This window comes from Hypanus sabinus, chromosome 5 (assembly GCF_030144855.1).
Source record: "Hypanus sabinus isolate sHypSab1 chromosome 5, sHypSab1.hap1, whole genome shotgun sequence".
Lineage (NCBI taxonomy): Eukaryota > Metazoa > Chordata > Chondrichthyes > Myliobatiformes > Dasyatidae > Hypanus > Hypanus sabinus.
This window is the reverse complement of record NC_082710.1, coordinates 132,699,697-132,719,456: the sequence shown is the minus strand read 5'-3', so window position 1 is coordinate 132,719,456 and position 19,760 is coordinate 132,699,697. Positions and strand designations below refer to the sequence as shown.

The window sequence follows — 19,760 nt, the reverse complement described above, 5'->3', positions numbered from 1 at the left end:
CGTCCTTGTCCAGTTCTGTCACACACTTAATGCACGATGGTGCCACATGCAGCAGGTCAGAGATGGTTGCAGTTTGGTGATGAGTTGTTGCTTTTCGAGCTTCAATGACTGCTGTGTAATCTTTATAAAACAATTATCCTTTGCATTTCATAGGTAAAATATTTTGCGCTTCCAACCATTAGTTCCTGTAATATTTATATTTGCTTGTGTGTTGCATAATATCAGCCTTTACCTTCAGCTGGATCAGCATGTGCCTTTGCATTTAGTCAAGTGCCGTTGAAGTGATGGCTTTTAACGAATGTGTACCTTCCCTTTAAACGCTTGAGATTCTGGAAGAAAGCATTGTGTGTGTCTGCAGTGTGTATATACTGGCAGATGAACACTAACAGTGGATGTTTCCGACAGCAACCAGAGGCTGCAGATTGGAGGGTCTGCTGCAACTTCCCAGTCACTTGGAGCTGAGTCCTCTTCAGAGGAAGAAACAGTTGCCACTCCAGACATTGAAAAGGATGATCTGTATGCTCGTAAACTGGTTGCAGTAGGACGAGGGACAGGTGTAACGCATGATAGATTTCTACCAAAGCATTGGAGTCCTGAGGGAGCAGAACACTGGAAAGACATACAGTTGGGGTCTCAGAAAAGACCATGGTATAAGCAGCTTCAGTACATCAGGTTTGTCCTCAGCTGACCACTGTTGAGCACATGGAGATCAGAGTTAGAAGTTTGTGATTGGATGCAGAGCAAAACATTCCACAGCATGGCTTCGCTAAGCGAAGGAAAGTTCTCCACAGTACTCTGGGTTGTCTCTAACCCTCAACTAAAGCGAGTCTGGCCACACACCTCATTGTTGTTTGTGGGTGCAAGTTATGAGTAAATCAGTTGTTGCATTCCTTGTTTTGCAATACTGAGAATAACTTTAGCTGTAAATACCTCATCATGCTAGGAAGTGTGTAAATGTAACACTTTCTCTTTCCTTTCTTTTATGATACTTTATTAAGTGATATTTTTGTCAAATTTCTTAAAATTGGGCTCTTTCTTTTGGGTTGTTACTGTTTTTCTTAAATCTATTTTTTTCTGTTAATTTTTAATTTTTTTTAAAGATTCTTAGCAGACAATGCATGGTTCAACTCTTTCAACTGTAGGGCAAGAGATCTGTTTGAATTGCTGAGCTCTTCACAATTTACAAAGATACATGACATTCCACTAAAGAAGTTTTTTTGCTTGACACATACATAAATGTCACACTTCTACCCTGCTTGCTTAAGTGTAGAATCAAGCTTAATTTCTGTTTTGTTTTTAAGTGTTTTGCCTTCCTGATAACCTCTGTATTGTTTCCCAAGATTTAATTTTCCTCTGATTGCTTCTGTTGTACTGATCTATCTCCCAAATGCAGAAGGAAGCCCCCTGAGTTTCCTGCGGAGTTAGAGTTCGATACCAATCACTGCTCTGTTATCAAAGCTAGAACTGAGCAGGATCACGCAACCTCCTTTGAAAATTGGTGTAACAGTGATGGGCAGCTCACTGCGCAATCTGCAAAGTCTCTACCAGCGATATCCCAAGAACTGGCAGAAGGTGCCACTCACAACTTAATTGAACCAAGGTTGATGCCTTTAACGAAATTCACTAACAAAGTAGCATAATGCTTTGTACTACTTTGTGCTGTGTGTAACATTTAGTGCATTAAAAAAATTGATTAATGTCGGATGAATTTACCAAATCTGAAATTTAATAAAGGAGCATGCAAAATAATCTATTGGCAGCTAAATTGATTTAATTTTAAAATGGGATTTGATTTCAGCTATTGTTGTAGGTACAATATATTACATTTCAGTTTGCATGACAAGCTTTCAAGTCCACATTTAATAAGAGATCGTGATCCCTTGAAGGAGGATGCCTTTTGTGATTGACAACTGAAATGGCTGCTGATTTTAGTGAATTGTAAAATCTAGCTTCTGCTAACACAGTAGCATATATTTAATATACTCGATCCACTGTTCTGTGATGGTAACCTGTATTCCAGCTAGTCCTGAAGGCATTATTGCTACAGGTCACTTGCCTCGCCTGCTCAAGTAGTTGGCAAATGTTTGCTACAATGCTTTTCCCTGTCATACTTTCTCATATCTGTCTTGCTTGATGTGGGTCTTTGGATTTTTGTTTCTCTGGTCATTTTCCAATAAATATTCTCTTTCATTTTTTTTCCTCCATAAAATGAATCTCTAGTCTGTTTCCACTTCTTCAAGTTTTACACGCAAGTCGTAATTATTCGGAATTGGTAGACTTCTCGGTTTCCAAACCGAAGCTCGATCCAGCTGCAGGCCCGAGAATTCTAATGCAGAATCGGAATCCGCTCCTCGCTGAGCATTCCCTCTCTGTCCCAGTGGAAACGGATGAGGACCTGGAGCCAGATTTGGAAAATGATGACATGTTCAGTCGTAAAACTGGTGCCTTCTGCGCCACTCCTGACCTGAAACCTTTCCATGCTCAGGAGCGAAGCAGCATTGGGTTGAGTGACTCGGTTGAAAAACTTGTTGCTCAAGAAAGAAGAGACAAGACTGTGATTCCCGATCCGGAAAAGGATGATGTGATTATCAGGAAAGAGCGAGATTTTCAAACCAAGCCATCGTTGCCTTCAGGTGCACCTGATATATACCATCCCGTTCCTTTCCCAGATCCGTCAACTTTGCCAGAGTCACTCCGTTCAAAGTTCCTTTGTCCACCAGAGCGAGCCTCAGAAGGACTGGAAGAAACGACCACTGACAGAGGTGCATTGCCATGCCCAGTAAAAGATGACATGCTGTCTCGGAGAATGGCTCTGTCCCAGGCTAATAAACCAGTGCAATCTTGTAACTTTGCTCCTGCCTCTTGTAGCGAGGATGATGCAAAGAAGTGGGAGACAATAAGGGAGGCCAGCAGATTAAGATACAAGAAGCGTCAGCTGGTTGAGAGGTTAGGGCGTGGTGGAAGAGTCCGTGTTATCCCTGCCTGTAAGGCAAATGGGGCAAGTCCCTGCAATAATAATTAAGTCATGCATGAAGTGTAAATATTTGGAGTTTCTGTATTGCTGGTTTGTTTTAGTATGTAGAGTTACATATTGGCCCATTTGGCTTTGCCATGGGCAAGCATGACAAGTCAATTTAACAAACTCTTAACTTCCATTGGTTATTCCGGAATTAACATCTCAACATTTGGATGGCAAAATTGCTGATGGCTGGACGCTGTCATGATTTTTGACTGCTGCATTTAGAAATGCATATACGAGGAAATCTGCAGATGCTGGAAATTCAAGCAACACACACAAAATGCTGGTGGAACGCAGCAGGCCAGGAAGCATCTATAGGGAGAAGCGCTGTCGACGTTTCGGACCGAGACCCTTCGTCAGGACTAACTGAAACGTCGACAGCACTTCTTCTTATAGATGCTGCCTGGCCTCCTGCGTTCCACCAGCATTTTGTGTAGAAATGCATATCACTCTTTGACGGTTTTCCGTGGGGTTGAGGTGAATGCAGTTTAACTGTGACAATTCTTTTTCACTCTGTCACTTCGGAGGCAGAATAAAAGGAATAATTACAGTTAAGACAATTCAAACAGATTCCATGTTTGCAGTTTTTATGGTTACTCTCTGCCTCAATAGAAATATAACAAGGTAGCAAAGTACATCAGTAAGTGTGTGGGGTAATAATTAAATTAATTGTAGATCAGGAAAAACCCCATTTTAATGAATGTTGTTGCATTACCAAGTCTAACGTGGAAATAGTTGGTCAAGAAGAATAATGGGGCAGAAGTATCAACTATTTTAGCCAATATGTCAAGTAGGAGTACTTGTTGGATAGCTGTTGAGGGGATGTTTTATGACTAGTCTCAAAGCACACCAGTTACATCTTAGAAATATTAGTACATGAGTTAATATATCATCCTTCCAAATTCTGATTTTCTTGGGATGTTAAAATATTTGGGTCAAATTTAAACGGGTGCACAACCCACCTAACATTATCCCCGATTTCTTCGCCAGTTCTTGCATTTTGAAAACCCACATCTATTACTGTGGTTTCACATTCCATCTACTGGAACTCTAAATCACTGACAGCTGAGAAAGTTGGCGAGTGTTTGTGAAAATGACCAGATTAGTTATTGGATTGCAGCATGATCTCAAATGCAGCGTTGGTAGCTTGTGTTGATATTTATTTTGGAACTGCCATAATAAAGGATGGTTTGTATTTCCAGAGGTTCCAGTACTTTGAGGAGCAGTAGGCTTGGCTTTTGAACCTGCTTTCAAGTTAAGTTCCATCCTCTATGTAGATCACAAATATCACATACAGATACAGAGAGCAGTCAGGAGGTTAGGAATGTGAAGCAAAGTGACTAAATTATTCAACTAGTGATCATACTTTTAGGTTATTGACCTTGAGACGAGTTGAAATTCCATCATGATGGGTGGGGAATTTCAATTCAAGTAGTTCCATAAACTAGATTTTCCTTCCAAAAGGCTAATCTCATTAAGAATAAGTTTGACTCACTAATATCCTACAGAAACCTGAAGGGTCTCAGTCCAAAATGTGGACATTTTACTCTTTTCCCATAGATGCTGCTTGGCCTGCTGCATTCCTCCAGCGTTTTGTGGTGTGTTGCTCACCTGGTCTGGCCTGCATTTCACTCCAGGTCCACCAGTGTGGTTGACAGATAACTACGGCCTCAGTTTGGGGGCAGTTGGGGATGGACATTACGTGCTTAAAAAATATGCAAAGTAGATCAGGTATTTTTCCCGAGGGGTGGTGCAGTATTGTTAAATACAAGATGATGAAACCTCCTGATGAGTGTGCTAGGTGCCTGGAACACACTGCCTGGGGAATTGGTGGGGAGTAGTTATAATTATAAGAGGCATTTGGACACTAGCAGGAAATGGAAGATTTGAGACCACATGCAGCCAGATGTGCAGCTCAGATTGGCATTGATATGGGCCAGAGGATTGTTTCTATGTTTCACATTAATACCAGTGATGTCCACATTCTGTAAGTGAATTCAGAATAATAACTTCTGGGTCAAGGTGAAATCTCTGACCATGAAGGATCCAAATCCATTGCAACACTTCGTTGTTGCAAAGGGCAATGTTTCCATTTGGAAATGTTTCTTTTTGTTTTATTTTCACAGCTCCTTTCACAGTCTAGGCAGGTTTGAGGTTGCTCAGGATTTGTTAGTGGCTGAATGTTCATTGGCAAGTGGCCTGTCACACCTCAGTAATCCGTGAAAGTGGTTTTGAATTCATCCTGCTCCATTTAGTTTTAATCCTTTTCCCTGCATCAATATTTAGAAAAATTATCAATTTGTGTTTAATTGTGAAACTGATCTTAATCTGTTTTGATTGATGTGATGTGTGATTTAGTTGCTGACTTTACTACTTGTGTAAGCCCTCTGAAGCACACGCTTTGAATATTCGATTGATAATCCTTTGATGGTTAGGTAATCGGGTCCTGGGATTACCCACTCCTGGGTTCTATTGATGATGTTGGAGAATAGAGCCGTAATTTAATCAATTTGTCCATCCATCTAGAGTAAAATAAACTAAAACAAATACCAAACTGTTAAACAAACAAAAAAAGCTAATTTATAAAAGACCTTGTATTAGAAAATGATGTATGTTTAAATTAATATTGGAGGACTGTTTCTCTTTGATCACATGTGTTTAATGCAGTAGCTATGCACTATATATCTGAAATTCACTATTGTTTTTCAGTCAAGTTTAAGTTGTATCATGACATTGGCTTCTTATTAAATCATCAATATAAATTTTATTTATTTTAACAAGATTGCATGAGTTTGAGCACCTAATACGTTCACAAATGTTCAGTTCATTATAAAAGGCACTGAGTTTACTTACTACATAAATTGTATTTGGAACATAATAAATGAAACTATAAACCATGTATGCTTATTAATATTTGTTTGATGGGAGTCCTGTTCATTGAAGACCATGATATTTATTATGTCTGATTTAATTTGTCCCACTATTTGTTAACATTGTTTGTAATGTTTGATTTACAATCACTCTGTAGCTTTGAAGTGCAAATTTAATGTACCTTGGAAGAGAGGAAGGGTGGGGGAAAAGGATATGACTAGTTTTTCTTGTTTTTTGATTTTAAATAACAGTCAATCTATCATTTTTAATATGTCCACTTCAAGCATTTTTGAAGAGCTAGTAATATTTCCAAGGTTTAAGAGTATATTTTTCTGAGTATTATGCTTTGAGAAAGAATAGTTCAAGCACTTTATTTTTGGGGAAAAATACTTTCAAATTTGCAGATTTGAATGTTCATTCTTTCAGGCAACAATTATTGCATTTGTTACTGATGACCAGTTTAACCAAGTTAGTAATTATCAGACTGGAGTAATGCTGGAAATCATTTCTGTAAAAGTTGATGAACTTTTCATTCTGAAAAAAATTCCACAGCCTGGTGTACAGATGGGATTACATTATGACGACTTTGCAAAGTTAATGCAGTTATATGGTTTTCTTTTTATTGATTTTCTTCGATTCTTTAGACTTCTTCAAAAATCAGCTGGTAATGAGTCAGGGTAAGTTTAATTGTCTCTTAAAGCATTAAGCTCTAGTGTGCTTTCTGTTGCTTTGCTTGTGTGCAAAAGACAGACAGCTTGCTTGCGAAACAAAGCCAATGAGAACACGTACAAATGGTCATAAATGTAAGTATCTCTGATCTGGGGATTTTATTTTAATTGTGTACTTAATATTTCAATGCATGCAGTTAATGAAATTGTTTTTATCTATATGACTCACAATAGCGTAGGGCAATCCTCTAAAGCCAAGGTAGTTTACCTATCATGACTTGACAATTAATGACATCAACTGTGTTAAAAGCTCAACTGTATTCTCATCCTTGCTTTGCAATTAAGTCAATGAATGTCACCCTGCACTTCAAATACAAAAACAAGGCAGCGCAGGTTGCAGAAGATTAGATTAAAATCATAGCTGCTTTCACAATAGCTTGATGCCGACTTTAAAACTGGAAGTAAAAAGTTTTATCAGAGAAGAAGATGAGGCATTGATATCCAGTGTGTGTTTGAAGCTTTGCCTTTGATCTTAAACCAATTTGAAAACATTATGATGTCCTTAATGTTTGCAGTAAAGGCACCTAACTTCAGTCTGGTCTTGCAGAAGGATGATTAGATCCAGTCTAAGTAACGATGGGAGCACTAGATCTTTAAAAGACGAATATTCAAAACAACCTTAAAAAGACCCAGATTGTGTTTCTAATCTTTTTATAACAATATAACATGCTTAACTTATCAGGGTTTCCTCTTTTGCCATACAAAATATATAATTTCGTGCATATATATTTTGAGTATATCTCGAAGTTCTGCTAAATACTGTATCTACTTGGATAGACAGCTATCTCTAAAGCACACAGTATCTCCACTTTCAACGTGGTTATGGTATAAACTGTACAGCAAATGTAAAAATATGTACATTAGTAGAATGAGGCAGACTTCAGTCTTCCTTATAAGGTAAGGTGTGATTCTGTGATTATTTGCATTTAAAATAACACTTCTCCCAAAACACAGCTAGAAGTTATGTCATATAGTTTACTAATAAAGCACAGTTGCCTTATCTGTACACTTAATTGTTTAAAAAAAATTGAGAGGTTTTGTAAAACCAGGTCAAAAGTAAAGTACTCCCCAGATCAGTGTTGCAGCTGTTGGAATATGATATGCAGTTAACCCAGCTGGCATGCTAAGCGGTGATGGTCAAAAATAGTTGCCTATTACAGTTGGTTTAACAGAACAGGTGCAAAGCAATGTTTGGCTTATTTGCAGCTTCATTTGACTTTGGCTGACGGCATGTTTTGTGCTGCTAACAAATAAAATTGTATGTTCATTTGCAGTCAGGTAGCAAAATGGTTCGTAACTGATCATGATAGCTTGATCTACTGTTGCTCTATCAATTGTTTTGATTGAAGTTTGGATTGTTAGTAGTGGAAATGAGTGTGCCTGACTTCCATTATCCAGGTTTTTGTGAGACAGTAAGGTCAAACTTCCTCCCTTATTGTGTACATTAAGGATGTGATATGGCAAAACCCAACTTAGATTGAAATCTGCTTATGAAATAGCTTCCATGGTATTCAGTAAAAGCAGAATTTAAATGCCTGTAAACCACATTGTACACTTAAAACATACACGAAAAAAATTCCAAATGTGTGCCTTTAAGGTCTCACATTGTCTTTGGAAAAGCAAATACTGTAGATGCTGGAAATCTGAAATTTAAAAGGAAATTTTAAATTTATTGACATACTGCACAGAATAGGCTTTTCTGGCCCTTCGATCTGCTCCACTGAGCAATCTCCGATTTAATCCTAGCCTAATCATGGGACAATTTACAATGACCAATTACCCCACTAACCGATCCATCTTTGGACTCTGGGAGGAAACTGGAGCACCTGGAGGAAATCCACATGGTCATGGGAAGAATGTACAAACTCCTTACGGTCAGTAGCAGGAATAGAACACAGGTGGCCTGTACTGTTAAAGCACTGTACCATGCTGCCATGTTTGGAAGCACTTAATATGGTCAGGCAGCATCTGCAGAAAAAATAAGCATTATTAATCTTTCAAATTGAACACTTCACATCTATCATTTTCAATTAAGGAGAGTGAGTAGATGGATTATACTTACATCCTTTACAAGTTCAGCATAGGTCACCTGATGTTGCATGATCATCCATCTTGTCTTCCTTCCCCTCTGGTTCTCTTCTACCATTTTAACCAGCCACATCTTCTAAAGCATATGGAAATATTCCAAATTATACTTCATTCCAAAGACTTTCCACTTTAAATTAAAAATGCCAAGCTACTTAAGGACTGTATCTTTATTCTTGCCTAGACGTTTCTCAGTATTTGATTATTTTAAAGAATTGCACCAATTTACGCATTTTTCAAAGGAACGACAGATTTTTAGTCAAGGCACTAAGCCATTTATTATGTGAGAGAGGAGAATTTTCAGATGAAAGAGTTAAATGTCATTTGGTGATTATCTCAAGTTGCATCTCAAGCTCCTGCTGACTTGGTATGCAGTTGTTTTCCGAGTAGATTTAGATGACTAAACCATATGTGTACAATAGTGTGCCAGATTCCTGTTGAGTGAATGCACGATATATTAAAATTGAGTGCAGGATTGTTTTGGATCTTTAAATAGTTCCAAATCTGTAAATCTATCGAGCCAAGTCCAGCAGTTGGACTTAATCAGAATATTCATTGGAAGCCCTATGAATTTGCTGGCATTTGCATTTGATGTAACTGCCGAATTTCAATAGAAAAAGGCATTGCTCATAAAACCTTTTGAATGAAATTGACAGTTGTAATTTGTGTTGCTTTGTAAATGCCATGAAGTTGGTGTTGAATATTAACTGTAATTATCACATTGGGGATCTCCTGAATGAGATGCAAAGTGAATAAGTTGATTAATTATGTACAGTTATGCCTTTTCCAGAGCAATGCTATTGATGGGATTAGCAGCATTCTCTTAGCATATTTTGAGGAAGTACATCATAAGAAGTCTGATGCTTGATTGAAAATTGGTTGTAGCTAAAGGAACTACCCTGTTTAAGGTGGTACTCAGAGAAGTGATTTATGATGAATGCTCATTGTGGACCCCTGGCTTATTGAGTATTATTTTCTTCCAGGAGTAAATCGGTCAATGATATTACTGCCGAAGAAGGTACAATTCCAAAATCTTTACGATATGAAGAACTGCAGAGATTAAGGAAAGCTTTGAATGAACAGGACCAGCAATGGCAGACTGTGAGTTGCAAGGAGCCTCTCCTCTCCCCTCCCCTCCCCTTCCCTCTCCATCTATCTCTGCCACACACTATTGTGAGCACACAACTGAACATCAGCAAATTACATTCTTTCTTGAACACTAACTTTTGAAGAACTACTTTGTTATAATTTTGTGACTTGTAATTCTCTAAGCAATAACAATTTAAGTGGTAAGCAATAGACCATTTTATAGCAGGGCTATAAGAGTCATAGATTAATACTCCCAGAGAAACAGGCTCTTTTCCCCAATTCATCCTTCTAACCATGTTTGCCTGTGTTTGGCCCAAAGCCTTTCCTATCTATCTACCTGTCTAACTGTCTTTCTGTCTAAGCACCAGTAATAATAGCCCCAGTAATTTAGTAAGTAACCTACACTCTAGATCCAGGGTTCCCAACCATGACATTTAAAAAAAAGGTTGGCAACTGTTGGTTTAGATCCAGCTTTTTATTAGACATTGTAATATGGAAGGGACTCACTAAAACTCGTACTGGTGAATATTCTTCCACTATTCTGCTTACTTATAAACGGGAACTTGCAGCTTAGAGTTAAGGAGTAACCATTCAGTTCTCTGGTTTTGTGTGGCTGTATTTTACTGATATCTTACATGTGCTCTGTGTTTTGCATCTTGGCGTCGGAGTAAAGATGACTTGTTTGGCTGTATTCATGGGTATTCATGTATGGTTGAATGACTATTAAACATGAATTAATTGATTTGTGTTATTGCTGTCTCCCTTTTAAAAAATTTGACTTCTTTGTGCATCTGCACAGTGTTTGAATAATATCAACTTTGTCAGTAAGTGGAGATGATGAATGGTGAACAAGAGGGGTAAATTTACAATGTACAGAGGTAAATTGTACAAGGCATTGGTGAGGTCAAATTTGGAGTATTGTGTACAGCTCTGGTCACCGAATTATAGGAAAGATGTCAACAAAATAGAGAGAGTACAGAGGAGATTTACTAGAATGTTACCTGGGTTTCAGCACCTAAAGAGAGAGGTTGAACAAGTTAGGTCTTTATTCTTTGGAGCGTAGAAGATTGAGGGGGGACTTGATAGAGGTATTTAAAATTACGAGGGGGATAGATAGAGTTGATGTGGATAGGCTTTTTCCATTGAGAGTAGGGGAGATTCAAACAAGAGGACATGAGTTGAGAGGGGGCAAAAGTTTAAGGGTACCATGAGGGGGAAGTTCTTTACACAGAGAGTGGTAGCTGTGTGGAACGAACTTCCAGTAGAAGTGGTAGAGGCAGGTTTGATATTGTCATTTAAAAAAAAGAATTGGATAGGTCGATGGACATGAAAGGAATGGAGGGTTATGGGCTGAGTGCAGGTCAGTGGGACTAGGTGAGAGTAAGCGTTCGGCATGGACTAGAAGAGCCGAGATGGCCTGTTTCCATGCTGTAATTGTTATATGCATAGTTCTATGGTTATATGGTCCCAAAGGACCAAAAAGTGTTTAAGCAGGGCTCTGGATTCAACCCACACAAAATACTGGACAAACGCAGCAGGTCAGGCAACATCTATGCAGAGGACAAAACAGTTCATGTTTCAGTCTGAGACCCTTCATCAGGACTGGAATGGAAGGGAAAGGAAGTCTGAATAAGAAGGTAGGAAGGTTGGGAAGAAGTAAAGGCTGGCATTTGAAGACGGGTGAAAGGGGAAGGTGGGTTGGGGGGATGAAGGGAGGTAATAGGTAGGAAAGGACTGAAGAAATCTCATGGGAAAGGACAGTGAACCATGTGAGAGAGGAAAGGAGGAGGGGCATCAAGGGGTGGTTTTGCAGGCAGGTGAGGAGAAGAGATCAAGTAAGAGGGGAGCCAGAAAGGAGAATGGAATAAGAGAGGAGGAAGTGAGAAATTACCCTAAATTAGAGAAAGCTATGCTTATGCCATCAGGTTGGAGGCTACACAGACCTGAATATTATTATGTTGTTGCTCCAACCTGAGAGGATGAGCAGCATGTTAGAATGGAATTATGAAGCAGAATTAAATTGGTTTCTTGTTCTGAGAGGTGTTCATTTGCAAGAGGAGTCATGAAATAATGAAGGATGTGGAGCAAATTTAATTAAAGGCTGCATCTTTTTGTATTGCTGGGATTCTCAGCAAGTCACTTTAACAAAAAATGTGTATTTCAACAGGGTTGTGTGATTTATGTGAGATAAAGATGGCAGTGAAGAAAGCTGCTTTGAAGAACGTTGATAAGTAAAATGTAAAAATCCACAGATGCTGAAAGTCAGAAATAAAGCCCAAAAATTATGGAAGTTCAGGACAGAATAAATGAGTTAACTTTTCACATCAGAGATACATGTTGGTAACTGGGGAAACAAAACCAGTTAGATTGGTTGTGGAGAAGATGAGGATTGGAGTGGAGAGGACTTGAATGAGAGAGGGAAGGAGAAAGATTCTGTGGATTAAATTTCTAACTCTCGACCAGATGACCTCTCCACTGCAATCCGCACCACCTGTGCGATGAGAAATATGTAGCCTTTAATCATATATTCCCCACATATGATATTCAGTGACCCGGGTTTAATCTAGACTTCTGGTGCTGTCTGTGTGGAGTTTGCGTGTTCTACAAGTGACTGCGTGGGTTCCCTCTGGCTACTCTTCTTTCCTCCCACATCCCAAATACATGCAGGTTAATTGGCCACTGTAAATTGTTCCTTGTGTAAGGTATGTGGTAGAATCTGGGAGAAGTTGAAGGGAAAGGGGAGGAGAGGGACATGTGGAAACTGGCTCTGCTGTGTGAGGAAAACATGGTTGCCCTATCAGTATAAACTCAACCGAATGAAAGAGACTCCTACTTCATCATGAAAGGATAGTAATATTCTTCCTTTACCATTCTACCCAGGACCTGGCAAAGTGGAAGAATCGTCGTAAAAGTTATACCTCCGACCTACAAAGACGGAAGGAAGAGAGAGAAGAGATTGAAAAAATGACATCTGGAGAGAGTGTCAAACCAACAAAGACGTACAGGAAAATCAGGGAAGAAAGGTAATCCAGAACCTCTCTCATGGCTGCCTCCTGTTGACATCCATGTCAATATTCAGATTCTGCAGTTATCTCACTGCCATTTTGTCTTCTGGGAGGTGCTTGTTGGTAGACTTCATTAGTTAATCCAGTGAGGAAGGGGAACGAGAAGCAGGCAAGCATATGTTTCTATATCTGGCTGAAAGTGCAGCCATAAGACTCATGATGATTGATATTTAGTTAACATACTAAATAGTATTTGCTTTAAATTCTATTTGAAATAGAAAATGGGCCTTTTTTAAAGTAGTGTTTAATATGTTCTCAGTATTTTCTGTTCTACAGATGGGTTGTTATTTGTCTTGTCGATGATTAGTTTGCAATCAATCTATTAATTAGGGCATTGCATGTAGTCTAACTTGTAAAAGGGCAGTCACAATTGTTAGTAGTTATGCTGAGCTTATAATCAGACAGTGATGTGATGTTTAAATATTGTAGAAGACTCTTTAGTTAAGTCAATACCCTGCTTCATTCAGTGTTCCTGATGACTCCATTTATTAAGGAGCATGGTCCTTCCCCTTCAACTCTCAGAAGCAGAAGGCTTTGTAGCTGGACTTGATTTATACTTTTATTTATAAACCAAATGCATTGAAGCTGTTTGATGGTAGGCTTACAGTTGGAAGGTTCTGTAACCTACTTGGAAAGCATGTTTTAAATTTTTGTAATGGTCTGTGTGTATTTAGCCAAAAAATGCAACTCTGGTGAATGATCATTGCATGTTTCTGTGTGCAATAAAATAGAAGAAATTTATTTAGCATTTTTCTGTGAGTTTCTTTTCTGCTTGACAGTTAAGCCATTGAACAGTTGGGCTCAGTTTTCACCCGCACTAACCACATTGACTGTGGTATTTAGAGGCAACAGTCAAAGTTTGGAATAATTAGTAGTTCTAGGATGTAAAAGGAATGCATTAGTATATGTTTAAAAAAAAATCAAGGTCTCCAAGCAATATGTAATCTTTCCAGCAACGAAAAGTCATCATTTAGATTTTAAATTGAGGTTGAGATCCGGAATTGTCTGTAGGGGCTTACTGGAAGAGCAGCAGGTTGGGTAATGTTATGATAATGACTGTGAGCCTTTTGCAGGACTTTGAGAAGATTGCTGCTTTTGTTTCAAGTACTTGCATCAAAAATGGAGCTGAAGCCTGGATAACATAGATGCAGATATCTTAGAGGCGTATAAAGCTGAAGAATTAGAAATATTCTAACTTGGAGGAAGATGGGGGTGGGGTGGAGAGCTATCTATTTATATTGCTCCCAATTCTAGTCGGGATCTACAACCTGCTGAAGTTACAGGAGTAAAATTAGTTCCTGCACATTTTTTTTTCCAGCAAGAATCAGTTGGGACAGTTTTTATTTAGAAAAATGCTTGAGGAATGTTTGATTCTCCTCACAGTAAAAGACAGGTTTTGAAAAGAAAATTATACATTAAGCGGTTGAAATTTTATCAACTAATAGGCTAATTGTGACCTTGGTAAAATGTCATTGAAGTGATGGAAAATAGTCAAGTGAAATCTGGAATGTTTCATCAGTACTAAAAATATTTTGCTTAATAAAGCCTAAAGCTTAACAGATGCAAGGGAAATGTGTGGTCACATTTTTCTTCCCCCAGAATTAGGTTTTTATTTCTTGTGAGAGCATTAAGTTATGCTTTGAATTCAAAATGTGTAAAAAGTTGGGGGAGTTGATCAAGTGATGTGGAATAATTAAGACCAACAGCAAATGTAGTTTGTTTTGTGTTCTAGTTAGTCTCGTGGGGCTGAGGGTTGAAATATGACACTAATGATCTTGAAGCAACTGGCTTTGCAGTCTGCAAGAATTTTTCTTCAGCACACCACTGTATACAAGTTACAACCCAACTAAATACTTTTACAGACCCCACCTACTTATCATGTCAGCTTCTCAATTATTCTAATGTGTGTTTTTGCTCTTTTCATTTTCTCCCCCTTCCACCCTCCCACACAGGGAGCTCAGGCAGCAAGAATCATTCAGTGGTAACCAAAGTAACTACAGAAAGCTGAACTCCTCTGATGAGGAAGTGTTTGAAGAGGAGAAGCCTCAGCGGCGTTCTTTTGAAAGAAGCCACACTGTGGCAACTGAAAACCCTTTCACCTTCCAGAAACGCGAGCCTATATCCTCAGTATCTTCACTCCACGTTCCAGCGAGACAGGCAGCAACAGAATTGAAAACTACAGTCGACAGCATGTTGGAAGAGCAAAGCTCTCTCCCCTTGGATACCCACCAATCAATGGATTATAAAGTCAACCAGCCTCGGGTTTCAAGTTCTCTGCCCAGGAATTATCAGAAACCCAACGTGTCAAGAATTACTCCTGTGGTTGCCCCGAGACCCTATGGTACACAATCTAAACGACTCTCCTCGCTCACAAGGTCTTACCCCGTAAGTCATTCTATATGAATCCATTATCTTTATTTACTGTGTTTTTGGGTTGCAATTGGTTTCATTAAGAGTATTGCTTTGGTATCAGTTTTCCCTCGGGTACATTGATGGTTTCAAGTTGCAAGGCTGTTCAGTTTAATCAATAATAAACCACAACCTTTTAATCTGCTACTTAACAACCATGTAGATTACTCTTGGCCTTCTGGTTTGCTTCAACAGAGAAATTTTGATTGAGCTGTATCTCTTGTGTTTACCTCTGCAGTTTTGGCCGAGACTCAGAAATGTTCAATTTTGGATGCAAGAGTGGTAAAGGGGAATTCAGAGTATTTAGAAAGTATTAAAAGGTCAAACTAATTCATCCAATTTTGATATTAGTATCTGTGGTGATATGAGATAGATTTTTTTTGGTAGTGACATTGTACCTGAACCAAACCGTTTCATTTAAAATGAGGGTAGATGATGCCAGTAAACATTCCGTTCTAAAAATACTCGTGAAAGGAATAGATGAGCGAATGTTTTAATGCATTGATCCTTAAAAAATGCTGCTATTTTTTTCCACCCTTTGCTGTTTTGCTGACATCACCTTCTACTTGCTGTGATGACATATTTCTGCACAACAAAGAGGGTCACAGTAACCTTACTTTAGTTTCCCTGTAACCTGTTCCCTTCATATTCTCGTTAACTTCATCCCAGGTCCTACCACTCAACAACACACCAGGAGCCGTTCTCCTGAATGTGTTAATTCACAAGTGCTCACTCCTCCCGAAAACAAGATCTGCCCTTGACGGAGACACAAGAGATTCTGTGGATGCTGGAGGAATGTGGCAGGTCAGGCAGCATCTATGGAGGGAGTAAACACTGAGCACTTAATCAGAGCATTAACACCTGGTTAACATCCTGATGAAAGGTCTCAACCAGAAATCTAGTCTGTTTATTTCCCTCTATCGGTCTCCCCTTCATTAGTGAAAATGGGTGAAAACGGGTGGGGGAAAGAAAAATCAAGGAAGCCAATTTATTTTACACTTAATGGTGGATTATGAACTACAGTGAGCTCACCACAGCTGACCCTGTGCAGAGAGCAATGACTTTGGCCTTGTTAACTGCCAGAAGTCAGAGTCAGTCTGCAACTTTTCAACTGGGAATTAACTACACCACTTCACCCCACAACATCAAGCCTTCAATTTCTTCAGCGCTGCGCTGTCACACAGAAGTATTTCTGAGTAAAAAAATTTTCTGACATCAAGCAAAACATTTAAAAGCAGCCCAAGGTTGCAGCAAAGGCATCTTTTTAAATGTGCCATCATATTTTCAAAGGCATTGTTGCTTAGGCTCAATTCTAATTGTCCTTTCTTTGCCTTCTGTCAGTGTATCATTTTATTTTAATGGACATGTCAAGCTAAGGAATGTGAGTATTGGTTTAATCCCCCTCATTCATGGTTTTTAACTATTGTATTACCACATCTATGAATGCAACAGGGTTATAGACAGGTGAACACCTAAAACCTTGCCAGTCGAGGATGGGGCTGAGGGTTTTCTTTTCTATCAGATAAAATGTTGAAAAATAGCAAACCGAGTGCTGTAATCCTGAACCACCACATCTTGCTGTGCTTGTTGAACTAATTGATCTGTCTGCTTTGACCTATTTTCTTCCACAGTGCTGACTGGAGTCAGGATTTAACTCTGCACATTGCATATCAGCTGACTGAAGGTTGTGGATTGAGGCCTGGAAATTGGATTAGTATTAGTGGGCTGAAGAGCCGGCTTTTGAACACTGTCTTCTGTTCTCTCTTGAAAAGGAAGGTTCAAAGGTCCATTTTATGGTTGAAGTATGCATGCATAATACAACTCTGATAATTCTCTACTCCAGACAGCCATTAAATACAAAAAGAGCATGGGTGTTAATGAAAGAAAAGACATCATTTCCACCTCCGGCTGGCACGAAAAAAAAAATTAATTTGCAGACCCCAAAACTCCCCTCGCCTGCAGCAGAAAACAGCCACTAAAACACAATCAAAAGTCCTCGACACATAACAACCCCTGCTCCCTCACTCGCAGAAAAGAATAGTGACAGTAGCACCAAATTCCCTACACACACACACACACACACACACACACACACACACACACACACACACACACACACACACACACACACTCTCTCACTCTCTCACTCTCTCACTCTCTCACTCTCTCACTCTCTCACTCACTCAATTAACAGATCACCCACCTGGTAATCGACCCCTTGAAAGAAAATACTGTAAAACTGAAGGAAACCAATATAAAATACAGTCCAATAATCACATAAATCTTCCGCAAAGAGTGACCGCCGGGCCGAGAGCTGCTCACCTGGGGCTGGGTATGCAGAACTGGGTCCATACACCAACCCAGTTCTGAACTCGTCGATCCTGCTGCTGACTCTCTCACTGAGCTATCTCTGACACCCTGTGTGGTTACCTTGATGCTTCAAGATGGAGACATTTATGATCGTGCGCCTCATCTTTGGTCTCTCCATGAGTCAGCTTGTGTTCTCAGACCTCTTCATTCCCACCCACCCCCTCCCTGCTCTCTGGACACAGCATAGCATTGGATCCTTTGATCGAGATTCAAACTAAGGCTCCAACAATTTCCACAACACAAGACAAGAAGAACAAGCAAAAAGGCGTAGACAGGGTGAAATAATTGGAAAGTTTTGCCATCTGGAAGATGATGCCCATGGAATTGTTGTCTGCTGGCGCCACCTTGACTGAAATTAAAAAAAAAACACAAGCTGAATTCAGCTTGCTCAGCACAGCTTCTCTTTGTCCACACCTGGCTAGCTAACTCTCCACATATGGCAGGTGTCCAGGTCTCCACTGAATGGCGAGGAGGCCTTGAAAGCTGTTGTGGCTGAGTGTAGAAACTGGTGTCCGCACCTGTAACACTTGAGAAGGGCAGGGAAAGTAGTGGGGGAATGGGATTGCCCTATGATCCAGTATGGGGTTTAAGAATGAAATGAGTTCCTCCTCTGCCAAATGAATGGAATTATGACCCTCCATCTCCTACTGTTAATGTTGGAATACTTTTGAACAATTTTCAAAAATCTTAAAACACTCAAGATTACTGTGAATCATTTAAAATAAATAGAAAAAGTTGATTAAAATCCATAAAGAGACCCTTAAACAAGTATAAAGTATTGTACCTTTCTCCCCCAGTGGTCTCTTGGTTGGTGGTCCCCATTGAAATGGGGATTGCACTCCTGCTCTGGGTTTGACCAGCCAGCGGGGAAGTGAGGATGCAGATGCTCTGGCGTTCTGACAAGGAATTCTAACACGCACGGTCTCCTTCACTGTTTGCGTTGTACAGTCCAATGATGGAGCTTTCTGGTAGATAGAACACAGGACAGTACAATATTGTAGAAGGCCCTTTGGCCCCCAGTGTTTGTGGCAACCCTGCAGCAAATCCAAACTAATACAAGCTACCTGTACGTGTTCCATAATTTTCTGTTCCCTGCCTGTTCATGTAACTTTCAAAATGTTTCTTAAGCATTGCTTTTGTATCTGCTTCTGTCACTTCTCCTGGCAGGACATTTGAGGCACCCACCATTCTGTGTAAAAAGAAAATTTACTTCATTTATCCTTTAAACTTTCACTCTTTCGCCATAAGCAAATGTTCTTTAGATATTACTACGTTGGGGGTAAAATATTTATTTGCCCTATTTTGCCCTCTTGTAATTTTGTATCCTTCAATCAGGTCACATCCCTTAAACTCTGGTGCTCCACAGTTAGCAGTCCAAGTTTGCTGAAAACCTCCTTTATAGCTAACACACTCCAATTCAGGCAACATCTGGCTTACCTCTCCAAAGCCTTCCTGTATTTTGGTGACCAGAACTGTACACACTACTCTAAATGTAGCCTGATAAAAGTTTTATCCAGTGAAGCACAACTTTAGCATTCGATACCCCGATGAAGGCAAACATGCTGTATCCTTCCTTTACCACCCTGTCCCCCTTTAGGGAGTAATGGTCGAGTACCCCAATATCTTTCTGTACATCATTGCCACTGAAAGGCCCTCCAGTTACCTTAAACTTTCCTCTGCATTTGACATCCCACATTGCATCATCTTGCATTTGTCCAGCATATGCATTTCTCTGCCTGCTTTTCCAGCTGATACTTATCTTCCTGTATCATTTCACTATCTTTCTCCCTCTCCACAAATCCATCCAGTTCCTGGCCTTGAACTCCAGTCAGTTTCCTTTGAAAGGATTCCACGTGTCAAATGTGGATTTACCCCAGCCACTCCTGATCTTCTTTCACTAGACCTTGCCTGATGTGATTAATCTTCCACAGCTTTCAACTAAGAACTAGTCTTATCCTTGTCCACAGAGTTATGGGTCATTGCTCCCCCACTGAAACTCCATCTCTCATTGGGCTTTGTGTGAGGCAGTTCCCCCAGTGATTGAAATAGCGATAGTCCAAGCTTCAATGAGAAATTGCAGCCCAGCTGGTGGCCGTTAGGTTCAGTAACACCGCACACTCTCTC

The 19,760-nt window shown here is 39.6% G+C and overlaps 2 protein-coding genes across 5 annotated transcripts in view; both read left to right on the top strand.

The window, feature by feature from the left end:
* The window catches only part of LOC132394363 (LIM domain only protein 7-like), a 237,867-nt gene that overhangs the window by 169,765 nt on the left and 48,342 nt on the right, over window positions 1–19,760 (top strand). For all 4 annotated transcript variants that reach the window (XM_059970419.1, XM_059970421.1, XM_059970420.1 and 1 more), the window contains exons 10-12: window positions 9,687–9,804; window positions 12,673–12,815; window positions 14,810–15,242. In XM_059970419.1, coding sequence (XP_059826402.1) covers window positions 9,687–9,804; window positions 12,673–12,815; window positions 14,810–15,242 — 694 coding nt within the window. The remainder of the gene's footprint in view (window positions 1–9,686; window positions 9,805–12,672; window positions 12,816–14,809; window positions 15,243–19,760) is intronic.
* LOC132394367 (LIM domain only protein 7-like) lies at window positions 1,245–3,280 on the top strand. The gene is made up of 2 exons (XM_059970433.1): window positions 1,245–1,600; window positions 2,221–3,280. Exon 2 carries the CDS (start codon window positions 2,330–2,332, stop codon window positions 3,020–3,022), a length of 693 nt encoding a protein of 230 aa, XP_059826416.1. The 5' UTR covers window positions 1,245–1,600; window positions 2,221–2,329; the 3' UTR covers window positions 3,023–3,280.

Excerpts from the sequence above, each read along its gene's own strand:
- LOC132394367 (XM_059970433.1), top strand. The coding sequence starts at position 2,330 with ATGCAGAATCGGAATCCGCTCCTCGCTGAGCATTCCCTCTCTGTCCCA.